The 15,139-nt window shown below is 34.6% G+C and overlaps 1 protein-coding gene across 1 annotated transcript in view; it reads right to left on the bottom strand.

The window, feature by feature from the left end:
- The window catches only part of DHX36 (DEAH-box helicase 36), a 50,490-nt gene that overhangs the window by 26,919 nt on the left and 8,432 nt on the right, over positions 1-15,139 (bottom strand). Inside the window, exons 2-9 of the mRNA XM_029214380.1 lie at positions 10,369-10,493; positions 9,367-9,598; positions 7,804-7,842; positions 6,248-6,418; positions 4,443-4,522; positions 3,637-3,711; positions 3,325-3,491; positions 1,697-1,778 (exon numbers count right to left, since the gene is read on the bottom strand). Of these exons, the coding sequence (XP_029070213.1) occupies positions 1,697-1,778; positions 3,325-3,491; positions 3,637-3,711; positions 4,443-4,522; positions 6,248-6,418; positions 7,804-7,842; positions 9,367-9,598; positions 10,369-10,493 (971 nt within the window). The remainder of the gene's footprint in view (positions 1-1,696; positions 1,779-3,324; positions 3,492-3,636; positions 3,712-4,442; positions 4,523-6,247; positions 6,419-7,803; positions 7,843-9,366; positions 9,599-10,368; positions 10,494-15,139) is intronic.

Genomic DNA, 15,139 nt, shown 5'->3' with positions numbered 1-15,139 from the left:
ATGTTTACTACAGGCCAGGCACTATGCTATGCACTAGTCACAAAGATGAACAGGACAAAATCCTCGACCTTGAAAATTTGAAATCTAGTGCAAGAGGCAAATATAAAAAGATACATTACATGGCGATAAGTGTTACAAGAGATATGACAGAAGTGCTCTGGGAGTCTTGTTGAGAAGGTAACTCACTCTGTGAGAGGCATCAGAGAAGGCTTAATGGGCAATGAAGCTGGAATTTGTTCTTACATAACAGTTTATAGATGAAAAGATGAAGAAGGTGGCAAACGTAGCTCTAAAAGGAGGAAACAGCACGTAACAAAGCATAAAGTCATGAAAGGGCACAAGATGGCAGACTAGAGAATAGTGCATTTAGGATGCGCAGACCATGGGATGCATGAGGCTAGAAAGAGAGGACAGGGCCAGACTGTAAAAGAGCCTTGGGGTGACAGGCTAAGGAACTGGAACGTGATCCTACGGGGCTGTGCTTTCCCAGCCCTTCCTCATCAAGGAATACTAACATAATTTTGTACGGCTCCTCGAGAAGCCTTCTAGCAGCTAATGACCAGTGCTGAGGGGATCAATAACTTGGGCCTACCAGCTGAGGAGCTCTGCTACAGGCCATGACACACCAATAAAGGTTCCTCAATCAGTTTTCAAAAAGAAATCTCAAGGAGCATGCCCTGGGGGAGAAAGCTCACATGACCAGATTTGTTTGGAAAATAGATGGCAGCAGTTCTAAGAGTGAAGACCACAGTGCCAAGAGAGGAACTATTATATTAACACAGGAGAGATAATAAGGACCTTAAGTAGAAGAAATAAAAATGAGAAGGTATGTTCAAGGAGAAAGCTCTCAGGGTTTTTGAGGGGCAGAGTGGGATGGCATATAGAATGACTTAGAGTAGTTTGGTTACTGAGCATGTAAAGCAGTTAACATATCCTGGTATATAACTGCTTGATAAACACCAGCTCTTTTGATTTACAGCTTAGACAACTGGGTGGAGGATAACAGGAGTAACCATTATAATAAGGCATACTAAGCAACACAGACTGCTTTAATTTTTTGGTGGAAGCATGGCGGGAATCAAATATAAGATCATGATTTTTGTTTGAAAAATGTGGGGTTCAAGAAATCTGTGGTACTGCAATGCTGTTGAGTATAGAGTTAGATAACAAGTTTAGAATTCAGGAAGAGCTTCAGTTCTGAAGCTGTAGTTCTGCAAGCTACTGGAAAATAGTTCTGAAAATTTGGAACTATGGTCATGGAAAAAAGATTTAACAGTGAAATAAAAGGCTGAGAAAAGTATAAGTGAGAACTCTAGGGGAAAATCATATTTAAAGGGTGGGGAATAGAAGCCAGCAAAAGAGAATGAATACCAGGTAGGAGAACCAGAAGAGAGGTTCAGCGCTAAAGACAGAGGTTCCCAAACTTTACTGCCCAGGGGTCCTTAAACAACACTGACACTTGGCTACCAGCCTAGACTCTGTAATATAATTACGGTATGAAGTGTGAATGTGGGTTTTAAAAAGCTCCAGGTCATTTTAATGTGCAACCAAGTTTGGGAATCCCTGATTTAAGGAAAAACAATGTTTTAGAGATGAGTTCGAAACAGTTTTAAGGGTGAGTTTCTGAGACTAAAGTTTGACAAAATGGTGACATGTTAGTATTTTTAATCTCTTTTAGTTCCTAATATTTACTTACCTTGTTTTTTCAATTATATCTTCCAAAAGATACTCCACAACCGGAAAAGTAAAACCAGGTATATGTATCATTGGACAGTTACCTATCATGGTAGATAAAACATAAATCTGTACTTGAATGTTCAAAAAAAAAAAACCCAAAAACAACTCAACAGACTGTAAATAGGACAATGACTCCATTAGTTTTAACTTCAGAAAGTGGTCCTGACACTTTTACAGCTCTACCTTATTTTTCCATATCTAATTTAATAAAACCAGCAGTCTAGTGTTCACTCAGTACTGATTTACTGTTACCAAACTGTACACACATCTCACAGTTCTACAAATAACCCAGAATACCAAAAAATAGAGTATTTTAAGTTGGATTCAAGACCTATTAAGTCTACTTCTCTTCATCATTAGCCAAGATAGTGCCATCAGAACCTAAGTTTTAGTGAAATCTACATAAGAAATGTAACCCCTGTGGTATCCAGAATTATGGAAAGAAGAAACATAGTTAAAGTAAGACCTGACCAAATATTAAACTGTTGCTTACTATTTTAGAATCATTAGTTAAAAAATAAGTCTTAGTATTGTTATTTAAATGCTATTTAGTTTTTTGTATCGAACAAAATAAACCATATACACTGTAAACAAAGGCCAACACTGTAGACACATATCAAAGTAGCTGAGGTGGCACCAAACTTTGCCTCTGACTTGCGTAAGTTTACTCAAAGTTAGTTCTGGATTTCTCATCAAAAAGGACTGAGACAGAGACAAAGACAAAGTATAATATGCTCAACTAATCTCACAAGGCTTTGAGGGTCAACCGGGCTGAATATAAACACATTATAGTTCTATTCCATTTTAATTCCCTTTTCTCCTTGCTCCAACAATTTAAGCAGGAGAGACAGTAAGGCATAATTTTAAAAGAATGTACTCTGCAGCTAGTCAAATTTAGTTTCTTTTTTTTATATTTTGGCCACTCTGTGCAGCTTGTGGGATCTTAGTTCCCTGACCAGGGACTGAACCTGGGCCCCTGAAGTGAAAGCACTGAGTCCTAACGGCTGGACTGCCAGGGAATTCCCTCAAATTTAGTTTCAAATCATCTTGAGTCTCTGTTAAGTATGCAACCTTGGGTAAGCTACTTAACTACTCTGAGGCTGTTTCCTCATCTGTAAAAATAAGAATAGCACCTACTTCACAAGGTATTATGAGGACTGATGAAGACATGCCAAATACACTACCTGGCACATTGAAGGTATTCCACAGTGGTTGCTAGTTATTACTGTTATTAGCAAACTGCCACCCTAGCCTGTGATATTACATAAAAGCCACAGAAGAATCACAAAAAAAGTTTATAAAATTATTCAAATCTGTGCTTTGACTTCATTGATGTCACCTTAATTATCTGGTGGAAGCACCAAAAGGCTACATGTCTTCACTATAAGAACAGAGATGATGCCACATTTTTAAAAAACAGGCCCAATTCTCTGTGAGACTAGAGGGTAGATGAATATTCAAATAAAATGAACTGCTAAACATTTATTTTGACTACTCTGTACCTAGCACTATATTAGTTTTCTTTAAAAAACTGTTTCAATGGCTTTTTGATAACTTTCTAAAGTAACAACCATAAATTTTACTCACCAAAATATTCTGAAAATTTCTCAGCATTCAATGTTGCACTCATCAAAACTATTTTCAGGTCAGGTCGATAATTGAGAAGATCTTTAACAACAGTCATTAAAACATCTGACTGTAGATTTCTCTCATGGATTTCATCAAGCACGATATGACTAACACTGGACAAATGCCTAAAGCAGAAGTGTAAAGTTCGTTACTCGGCACAAAATTCAAAAACAGAATCATTTTACTTTTACATAAATTAATAAAATCCAATTTCCTAATTACATCTTCTGATAACATTTAACTAAATGTCCTGAGTTGAAACATACTCACGGGTCTGACTGAAGCCACTGAAGGATAATTCCTGTCGTACAATATAAGATAGAACCCTGTTTCCTTGGCAACCGACTGTGAATGAAAGACATGAGTTAATTCTTGGTTTTCTTTACTAATAAATTACTTAAGTACTACAAAAGTTTAAAAGAATATCTTCAATTTAAAAATTTTTTTTCAGTTTTAATGAAAAACTTCATACTTAAATTTTAGTTACTGGAACCCTTACAATGATACAGTAATGAGACATACTAGCTTCAAGTTCATTATACATTATTTCTGTTATGATACAACGTTAATGATTTCTTTTTAAAAGCAAAAGTGCTACCATTCAGAAAAAGACCAAATATTTAGGGAACTAAACTTCTGTTCAGTGATTAGAAAATCAATTCATTTAAAAAGGTAAATGGAATCTTGACCTGCAGAGAAGGACTAAAGAAATACAGTGGAATGGGATAGGGGGTTAAAGACACAAAACTAAATTCAGTCAGTCAGTGGCTGCAGGTGGTATCAAAATATACAGGATGTCACCTCCTTTTCAGAGTGAGTGATGGTCTACTAACATATAACCAGGAAAAATGTTATCTTTCTAATCATTCCATAATGTAAAAGACATCTTAAAATGGCAATCCAAATCTGAATTTGGGTTAAAAAAATGATTTTGTGGGTTGCAAGCCTCATATGTTGCAGTTACTTTAATTCTAATAGCAATAATCAGCATAAAAATAGGGGAAAGATCTTTCTTTTGGATCTCTAATTTCAAAGTTTCACTAAAATCTACCTGTAAACAAGTGAACATTCTTTACCTCTGGAGACGAATTTGGTATCCGGTACTATTACCATTGCCACAAGATTCTGCCCTTTCTGCAGCCACTCTCTCTGCAACCTTTAATTAAAATAAAGTACAGTTACAAAGAAAACATCTCCTTTACAGTAAATATCGTGAATGCCTATGAAAATCTGGTTGCTGAAACACTATCCATTAGATTTTCAGAATTAAAAAAATAGAAACATATTAAAATCTGAGGTTATCTAAAACTGTGTCCCTTAAGAGATGAAGACTACCTGCTTCTTATGTTTACTTCTCATTTCCTCTGAAATTCTCCCTCATAACTATTTTCAAAGCAACTTTCTATAAATCCTCTCTACCTTTGTCTTTTTAAAAAAAAGTTGGAAATCGTAATCTAAACTTGTAAAACTTGTATATAATTTGAGGGTAAACATACGTTGATACTATTTTTCATTTGTTTCTTTTTCGTAGAGATTGGTAGGCTTAACTTCTAGTTCTTGGTTATGTTTTTAAAGTTATGGCTGCCAAAGATAAGCTCTAGACAGATGAAATCTTATAATCCAACACTGATTTGTAGAACTAAAAGTAACCAACAGTCATCTAGTGGCAGAACAGTGATTTATGAGGTTAGAAATAGAAAATGACATGATTAGTTTTTAAGAAATAATACTTCAGAAGGAAAAGTTTTCAATCATTCTATCCCATATAAACTGACTTGGACCATTACTTCACTTTCTGCTACTGATTAAACTGCCCATTCAAATACCAACAGATCTTAGAAAAATAAGCAAAGAAATAACCTAATTTGCATTTCTCCTTACTGTCAATATATACACTCATATATTAGTGAAAATGATAAGATTAGATTTTTAACTTAAGTTAGGCTATATAACAGTGTTATGACAAAAATGGCTTACTTTTCACCATTCTATGAACCTATGCCATTTCTAGGAATATCGTCCTCCCATAAAGACTGCTGCTTTACTTTTTTTAAAATAGTATCTCTTAGAAACCATAGTTTAAAACGTATATAGTAGCTCCTACAAAACAATGCTATAATTGGTAATGCAGTTCCTGACCAGATTCTGTATTAAATGACTTAGAGATGTAATAAATAGTACTATCATAAAACCAAATACAACCATAAATCTTCATAATTTAAATTTACACACAGAATTCCATAACACTGAAATAAATGTACTATATACAATGAATGTTGTAAGAAACCCCAAACATTTTTAAAGAACATATAACTCATATATTTAACTAGGTCATCTAACTAAACACAAAAAATGTTATTTGTAATAAACATGTACTTATACCTGCTTAATGATAAACCTGAAACAATGCCTTATTTTTTTACGATAAATTCCCTCTTACTGAATTGCATTAAAACGTCAGAAATACAGCTACCACCACTCAGTGTACTTATATACTGAAAAAAACAATCAGAGAGTGCCGAAAACAGTATTGAATGAATCAGGGAGTAAAATGTAAAGCATCTAATGATGCAGATTATTTGAAGCTCCTAATCAATTCTATAAACATTATCAATTTTTTGTTCTTTTACTTTTATACTGAAAATTGTCTGGATTTTTAATTTATCTTGACTCCTAAACATCTATTATCACTAACAGAGAGAGAGGTTAATTTTTTGGGCTTTACTACCAAATACTTGTTAACCAAATTTTGCTTTTATAGCAACATATCTTAAACCTAATAAAAAATCACCCCAACCTTCAAAATCAGTAAGTTCTAGCAGGACTACATAGGAGAACAGAAAACAAAGTGGGGAATTTTAAAAAGTGAGAGATTACTTACTGAAATGGCACTAATTCTTCTTGGCTGAGTACAAACTATCCTGCATGCAGATCCTTTTCCTCTTTCAATGTAGTTATCCAAAATGAACTGAGTAACTTGAGTGGTTTTTCCACAACCAGTTTCACCACTTACTACTGTTACCTGATGGTTATCGATCATATTTACCAATTCCTATTTCAAAAGGGAAAATAAGTGAAGAACATCACATGTTGACTAAGTCTGAAAAGATAGTTACCAAAATCCTACCAAACTGAAGGTAATTGTTTTTAACAAGCATATTAATACTTCTAAAATTCTGTTATATGCAATGCTGGCAGTTTGGATATCTGGATCTACCAGTTTTCAAGGGATAAGAAGCACCAAATTACAAAAAGAACAGAGCCATGGCTCTGTTAATGAAAAACACACTGACAAGAACAAGAAGAGACAGGTTATAAACCCATACATAAGAATTAACATAAATTAAAAAGAATGGTGACATGTGGGGCTACTGAGTACTAGGCAAATCCCCTGATACCTAAAAAACTACTAGGAACATTAAGGATTTATATCATAAATCATAAATATGGCTTTGTCTGCAGGACAAGTTTTGTATACTGTTCTCAAGAACAAGGAAGAGTATAATTTAAGATGACTCCCTTTCAAATAATTAAAATAAAGACAAGTTTTAAATACCTAAATCAAATGACTAAAATTCAGATATCTAGAAAACCGCCTACTTGGGAAAGATCTTCTTTCTTATAAGGTTTAGATAAACACGAGTATTTTTAAAGTAATATTCACCATACTAACAAAGCCATCCCACTACTTCAAAGGGGTGTCATGAGGTATCTTTATCTATGAAACAATCTAACATGAAAACCCACCATTTAAAAATTTCTTATCTATTCTACCACCTCATATATATCAGAACAAGTTCCAAGTTTCAACACTGAAATTACAGGTGGCAAGTACTGAGAAGTAGAATGTGATTCATTCATTCAACAAATATTTACTGGGGGTCTACAGAATGTTAGGCACTGTTCTGAGTCAAGAGGTACATAGTGAACAAAATAGACTCTGTCCTCAAGAACTTACACTGCTAGGAGGGGAAGGTACACATGTCAGGTGGTAGTAAGTGCTATAAAAAGGAAAGAAAAATAAAGGAAGGTTGAGAAGTCAGAGAAGGATAGGAGACTATATTATTCTACACAGGATGATTGTATGAGGAAACATAGTAAGTTAATTAAAGCACTGTATTTTCAGCAGTGCCCCAATTTTAATTAAAATATTTGATCTCAAATTAAGAGCAAGGGTTATTTATCCAAAGCAACTTACAAGTGAAAATTCTATTTTTAAACTCATGGACATATGAGAAAACTTCAGGAAAATTGTTTCAGAACTGGGTTTTGTTTTTTTTTTTTAAGTCCTTCAACAATTCAAAGGAATAAAATGAACTTCCAAGAATATCCTTTAGGGAAAGGTTCATTAATTTATATTTCTTCTTGATACAGAGCTTTAAAAATATGTATTTAAACATTTTGCAAATCAAATTAAATAGTGTATATTTATTTTACCTTTTGCATTCCATATGAAGGCAGCTTTTCCCTGAAATGCTGAAATTTAAAAAAAAAGTTTTTAATTTTTTTACAAAAGAAATGTAATCAAATTATAATCCTGGTAAACAGAATATATCATAGATACATATGTTAAGAGTGCAAAAGTATTACCTCACAGCTTATGTGAGGTGTCAAGGCAAAGAATTTTTATAAAAAAGAACTAATGAACTTAGCAATGAGATTATAAGCTGTCTGAGAACAGGGAATGTCTTATTTAGTCTTTGGTAAACACAGGAGAATGACAGGCATCTAAAAAGTGGAAAAATAATGTTTAAAAAAATTTATAACTGAAAGAAAAATATGGCATATTACCAAGGATTAAAAAGTTGAGCTCTTAAACACACCTAAATTTTAGACTTGGTTTTGTTATGAGCTGTGCAACCATAGATACGTCACTTAACCTAAGATTCTTTTTCCTCCTCTGTAACAGACATGCGTAATCTCTTGTACAGGGCTGTTGAGAGGTTCAAATGACGTAGTACATGTGAAGCTTTTACAACAGTGCCTGACCAAGAGGAAGACCACCAACTGTTTTTGTTTTGCACATTTCTTCTAACTTTCTCTGAACTAGATCAATTACTCATCTTCAATAATATTTGAGTTCTGTCCTCCATACAAAGCAAACAGAGACAGTAGCTAACTCTTCTTGTTCCTAAGGCTATAAGACAACTAAAATATTCTGAATTAATACATCTTGAAAACTCCTGTCCCCGAATCATATTTTCACTCAAAAGGCATCAAAGAGCTACACAATTTGGTCCTGGATAACCTCAGCTGATCTGTTCTAATGAGGATATCCAACCTGCAGTGAGTCAATAGATCCTTTCTTTCCTACAGGAGATGTGATAATCTGCCTTTCTCAAAAATGGCAGTACATATTTGCATATTCAAGACATAGCCCTCAGAATTGCCTCAGTATTTTCTCTTAAAAAAAAAAGTGAACGTTTTATTACATCTCTTTCTAGAATATCCATAAAGCATTCAATTTTATGTTTTAACAGGAAAGGACTGTAAAATATCTTGTCTAGCAGGAAAAGAAAATATTGGAAAAACTCAGGAGAATTTCAGAATTTAAAGACCTCTGTCTTTAAAGTGTTGGTGAACGTAAGCACATCATATAACTTTTGAGGAATTTAACATCTGTAAAACGAAAGAGTTGGATTAGATGTTCTAAAAGAAAAAACTTTACAATTCTAACCACCCTTGTCTCTTATGACATCTCACTAAAATGGCCTAGAAATGTTAAACTTAAGTGTGATTTTTTTTCATCTGCACTACCATTTCTCAGATATTTCTTCTCGTCACCATATAAACTATTGTAGATGAGATAGGCTACTTATGTGTAATTCCATTCCCACTACTTTTCTGTACTATAAGGGGGAAAAAAATTCCCAGAGGATGGCTTGTTGAGCAATCTCACTGATTTATATCAGGAAACTACCTCTAACCATAAATACATTTTTATCAAGTGTCAGAAGAGATGACAAGTAAAAAGTTTTTCCCCATCTTGCTTTCCATTACCTGCATTTCAATATACCGAAGGTCAGTTTTTTTCTTTTGTAAATCTTCCAATAATTGTTGGTCTAAAGTTACATCTGGTTCATTTTCTTGCAAGAGATATTCAGAATCGCGGTCAATATATTTGTCCCTGATTCTAAATGGCCTCTTTTCTTGATTTATCAATTTTTTTTCCTGATCCTCAACTTTCTTTACTGAGTTTGGTTTGTTCTCAGCAGGAGCTTCAGTCCCATATCTATTTTGACAAAATAAAAAATGATAAAGATTGAATGAAGAGCCACTCAAGCCCTGAAACAAAATAATATATATTGTTTAATGATTTCAAAGTCATCAAAATCAAAAGCCTTTATTCTTTTCTCTTAGTAGAGCAATTTGAAAATACTTAGATTCTTATAATGAACTCAATTTTTTTTCCGCCCTACAAATAAGACACTGCCAGACAGGTTATTCCTTGTGGTAGTTAAGAAAATAAAAATCCACCCAATAGTAATTCCTCCATTGCAAAGACTCACAGTGTTTCTCTTTATCAAGTTTTCTGAGCCATGTTTTATTTCACAACTTCATTTTCCTGCCACCCTTTCTGAGCTATAAGTGGGATGCTACATTACACAGTCCCAGAGAAACGACTTCTAATTTGCCCCTGATGATACAGTTCCTATGATTTTCCTAAAACAGCAGCAATTTAACTTCTTACAGATCTCCTCCACAAGAAAATTTCGGAAATACAAAGATGATGGGTAGGAAGAACTAAGTAATAACTTCATCAACATCCTATATAGACAATTCCTACCATTTAGATCTCCTGTGGGAATAAATATGCCACCTAAATTTTTAAATATTTCACCAAAGTTGCTCAATCTACATAAGAAAAAAGATTACTTTGAGGCTAAATTTCACTTATAGAAGAGCCTAAAGATGTTATTTTTATTATCTTTTTTTTCCGGCCAGTGCTCTGAAAGAAGTGTCACTCTTTGTTCATCTTTAAAAGAATACTTTTTGTTTTACCTGTGATCTTCAGGAGCAAACCAGGATATCTGTGCTTCTGAATCTTTATCATTCTTAGCCTGCACAGAATGTAGCAGCTGCACAATTTGTTCTTCTCGATGTTCATCCATATGTACCACAGCTCTCTATTTTGTGCAAAGAAAAAGCATCCTCATCAGGGTGAGAAAGCATGTGCAAAATTATTTGATGACTAAAACAATAAAGGCAAAGTAACATGCGTGCAACAAACATATATAAAAGAAAGTTAAAGTCACCCCACACTTGCTCTCTAGACCCTTTTCTACTATATGTCTATAAAATTAGCTTTACTATTACTGGCAAAGAAATCATATTTACGTCACTTATTAAAACTTTGGTTCCCTTACTTCCTACCCTTGCATAATACTAATTGTTACAATCTTTTCCTTATCTTAAATTTTAAAAGATACAATTAAATTTATTAAAACCCAAATGTTCTGGTAAAAACAAAAGTTAAAAACTGCAAATACTATTTTGGTTGCAACGAGCATTTTAAGAGCATTTAAATCTCTTACATTATGAGGAGGAGTAAATTAGGAAGTAAGAGGGCTGAGCTCAGAGGGAATAAATAAAATGATCAGTGCTCATGAAAATAATATTCCAAACGATGCAGTTACCTCAGAGAATGAGATTTACTTAAAAAGAGACACCAGAGAAAATATGAGTTAGATTGTTTTCTTAGTATAGAATACATGGAAGAGAAAATATGAGGTACACTGTACACAGTAAGAATAAGAACTTTTAAAGACTGCCCTTTTATAATTGCAAATTATGATTAGCTAAATTATAAGTAAACACAGTAAGTAAAAAAAAGAGTGCATAGATTTTTTTCCCCCAGGTGTGCAGACAGGAAAGATGGCCAAGTTATTGAATGAAAAAAGCCAGATGCAGAAAACACGTGCAACGGGATCTTGCTTTCACTACTATTAATTTTTAAAAAGGTTATTCTCTTTTCATATTCTATGCCTTTTGCAGTATTTCTTCAAGATATAATTCTGGCACATAGTACATACCCCTGAGAAGTCTATCAAATGCATGGATGTATCTAGCTTTTTGAATGAGCATATATGACTTTTGTGTTAAACCATTTTTCCCTTTAAAGAAGTAAAACACACACAAAAAGAATACACCGAGATCTCCAGGGAATTCCATAAGACTTCTGCTGATAAATTATTAAAGGATTTACTAAAAGCATCATTATGCTCATACACTTAAAAAGTCCAATACAGCAAAACTCCAGCTGATAAGAAAGCATTAGGAAATTACAAACTGCAGCAAAACCGATTTACTGACAGACACAAAAGCCCAAAATTGTAAGTCAGAAAGAGAAAAACAGATCAATATGATACAAAAGGACTTTTTTTCAACACCCGTGTGGCTGACAGGGTTTTGGTGCTCCAGCCAGGTGTGAGGCCTGTGCCTGAGGTGGGAGAGCCAAATTCAAGACACTGGTCCACTAGAGACCTCCCAGCTTCATGTAATATCAAACAGCAAAAGCTCTCCCAGAGATCTCCATCTCAACTCTAAGACCCAGCTCCACCCAACGACCAGCAAGCTACAGTGCTGGACACCCTATGCCAAACATCTAGCAAGACAGGAACACAAACCCACCCATTGGCAGAGAGGCTGCCTAAAATCATAAAGAGGTAACAGACACCCCAAAACACACCACCGGACATGGACCTGCCACCAGAAAGACAAGATCCAGCCTCATTCACCAGAACACAGGCACTAGGCACCTCCACCAGGAAGCCTACACAACCCACTGAACCAACCTTAACCACTGGGGACAGACACCAAAAACAACGGAAACTACGAGCCCGTGAATAGGAGACCCCAAACACAATAAGTTAAGCAAAACGAGAAGACAGAGAAACACACAGCAGATGAAGGAGCAAGGTAAAAACCCACCAGACCAAACAAATGAAGAGGAAATACTCTACCTGAAAAAGAGTTCAGAGTAATGAGAGTAAAGATGATACAAAATCTTGGAAATAGAACAAAGAAAATACAAGAAACGTTTAACAAGGACCCGGAAGAACTAAAGCACAAACAAATGATGAACAACACAATAAATGAAATTAAAAATTCTCTAGAAGGAATCCACAGTAGAATAACCGAGGCAGAAAAATGGATAAGTGACCTGGAAGATAAAATGGTGGAAATAACTACTGCAGAGCAGAATAAAGAAAAAAGAATGAAAAGAACTGAAGACAGTCCCAGACACCTCTGGGACAACATTAAACTCACCAACATTTGAATTATAGAGGTCCCAGAAGAAGAAGAGAAAAAGAAAGGGACTGAGAAAATACTTGAAGAGATTATAGTTGAAAACTTCCTTAATATGGGAAAGGAAATAGACAATCAAGTCCAGGAAGCACAGAGAGTCCTACACAGGATAAATCCAAGGAGAAATATGCCAAGACACATATTAATCAAACTATCAAAAATTAAATTCAAAGAAAAAATATTAAAAGCAGCAAGAGAAAAGCAAAAAATAACATACAAGGGAATCCCCATAAGGTTAACAGCTGATTATTTCAACAGAAACTCTGCAGGCCAGAAGGGAGTGGCAGGACATATTTAAAGTGATGAAAGGCAAAAACCTACAACCAAGATTTCTCTACCCAGCAAGTATCTCATTCAGATTCTACGGAGAAATTAAAACCTTTAAGGACAAGCTAAGAGAATTCAGTACCACCAAACCAGCTCCACAACAAATGCTAGAGGAACTTCTCGAGGCAGGAAACACAGGAGAAGGAAAAGACCTACAATAAGAAACCCAAAACAATTACGAAAATGGTAATAGGAACATACATGTCGACAATTACCTTAAATGTAAATGGATTAAACGCTCCAACCAAAAGACACAGACTGGATGAATGGATACAAAAACAAAACCTGTATATATGCTGTCTACAAGAGACCCACTTCAGACCTAGCGACATACAGACTGAAAGTGAGGGGATGGAAAAACATTTTCCATGCAAATGGGAATCAAAAGAAAGCTGGAGTAGCAGTTCTCATACCAGACAAAATAGACTTTAAAATAAAGACTATTACAAGAGACAAAGAAGGACACTACATAATGATCATGGGATCAATCCAAGAAGAAAATATAACAATTGTAAATATTTATGCACCCAACATAGGAGCACCTCAATACCTAAGGCACATGCTAACAGACATAAAAGGAGAAATCGACAGTAACACAATCACAGAAGGGGACTTCTCTAATGGACAGATCATCCAAAATGAAAATAAATAAGGAAACACAAGCTTTAAATGATACATTAAACAAGATGATACATTAAACAAGATGGACTTAATTGATATGTATAGGACATTCCATCCAAAAAACAACAGAATACACTTTCAACAGACATTCCATCCAAAAAACAACAGAATACACTTTCTTCTCAAGTGCTCATGGAACATTCTCCAGGATAGATCATATCTTGGGTCACAAATCAAGCCTCGGTAAATTTAGAAAATTGAAATCGTATCAAGTATTTTTTCTGACCACAATGCTATGAGACTAGATATCAATTACAGGAAAAAATCTGTAAAAAATACAAACACATGGAGAGTAAACAATACACTACTTAACAACCAAGAGAACACTGAAGAAATCAAGAAGGAAATCAAAAAATACCTACAAACAAATGACAATGAAAACACAACGACCCAAAACCTACGGGATGCAGCAAAAGCAGTTCTAAGAGGGAAGTTTACAGCAATACAATCCAACCTTAAGAAACAAGAAACATCTCTATTTATATAAACTACCTAACTTACACCTAAAGCAATTAGAGAAAAAAGAACAAAAAACCCCCAAAGTCAGCAGAAGGAAAGAAATCATAAAGATTAGATCAGAAATAAATGAAAAAGAAATGAAGGAAACAATAGCAAAGATCAATAAAACTAAAAGCTGGTTCTTTGAGAAGATAAACACAACTGATAAACCATTAACCAGACTCATCAAGAAAAAAAGGGAGAAGACTCAAATCAATAGAATTAGAAAAGAAAAAGGAAAAGTAACAACTGACACTGTAGAAATACAAAGGATCATGAGAGATTACTACCAGCAACTCTATGCCAATAAAATGGACAACCTGGAAGAAATGGACAAATTCTTAGAAAAGACACAACCTTCCAAGACTGAACCACGAAGAAATAGAAAATATAAAAAGACCAATCCCAAGCACTGAAATTGAGACTGTGATTAAAAATCTTCCAACAAACAAAAGCCCAGGACCAGATGGCTTCACAAGCGAATTCTATTAAACATTTAGAGAAGAGCTAACACCTAACCTTCTCAAACTCTTCCAAACTACAGCAGAGGGAGGAACACTCCCAAACTCATCCTACAAAGCCACCATCACCCTGATACCAAAACCAGACAAAGATGTCACAAAGAAAGAAAACTACAGGCCAATATCACCAATGAACATTGATGCAAAAATCCTCAACAAAATACTAGCAAACAGAATCCAACAGCACATTAAAAGGATCATACACCATGATCAAGTGGGGTTTATCCCAGGAATGCAAGGATTCTTCAATATACGCAAATCCATCAATGTGATACACCACATTAACAAATTGAAGAATAAAAACCATATGATCATCTCAATAGATGCAGAAAAAGCTTTCAACAAAATTCAACACCCATTTATGATAAAAACCCTCCAGAAAGTAGGCACAGAGGGAACTTACCTCAACATAATAAAGGTCACGCATGACAAACCCA

The sequence above is a fragment of the Monodon monoceros genome, unplaced genomic scaffold (genome assembly GCF_005190385.1).
Source record: "Monodon monoceros isolate NGI ecotype Baffin Bay Population unplaced genomic scaffold, NGI_Narwhal_1 Super_Scaffold_11, whole genome shotgun sequence".
In the NCBI taxonomy this organism is placed as follows: domain Eukaryota; kingdom Metazoa; phylum Chordata; class Mammalia; order Artiodactyla; family Monodontidae; genus Monodon; species Monodon monoceros.
This window is presented reverse-complemented; position numbering and strand designations above follow the sequence as displayed.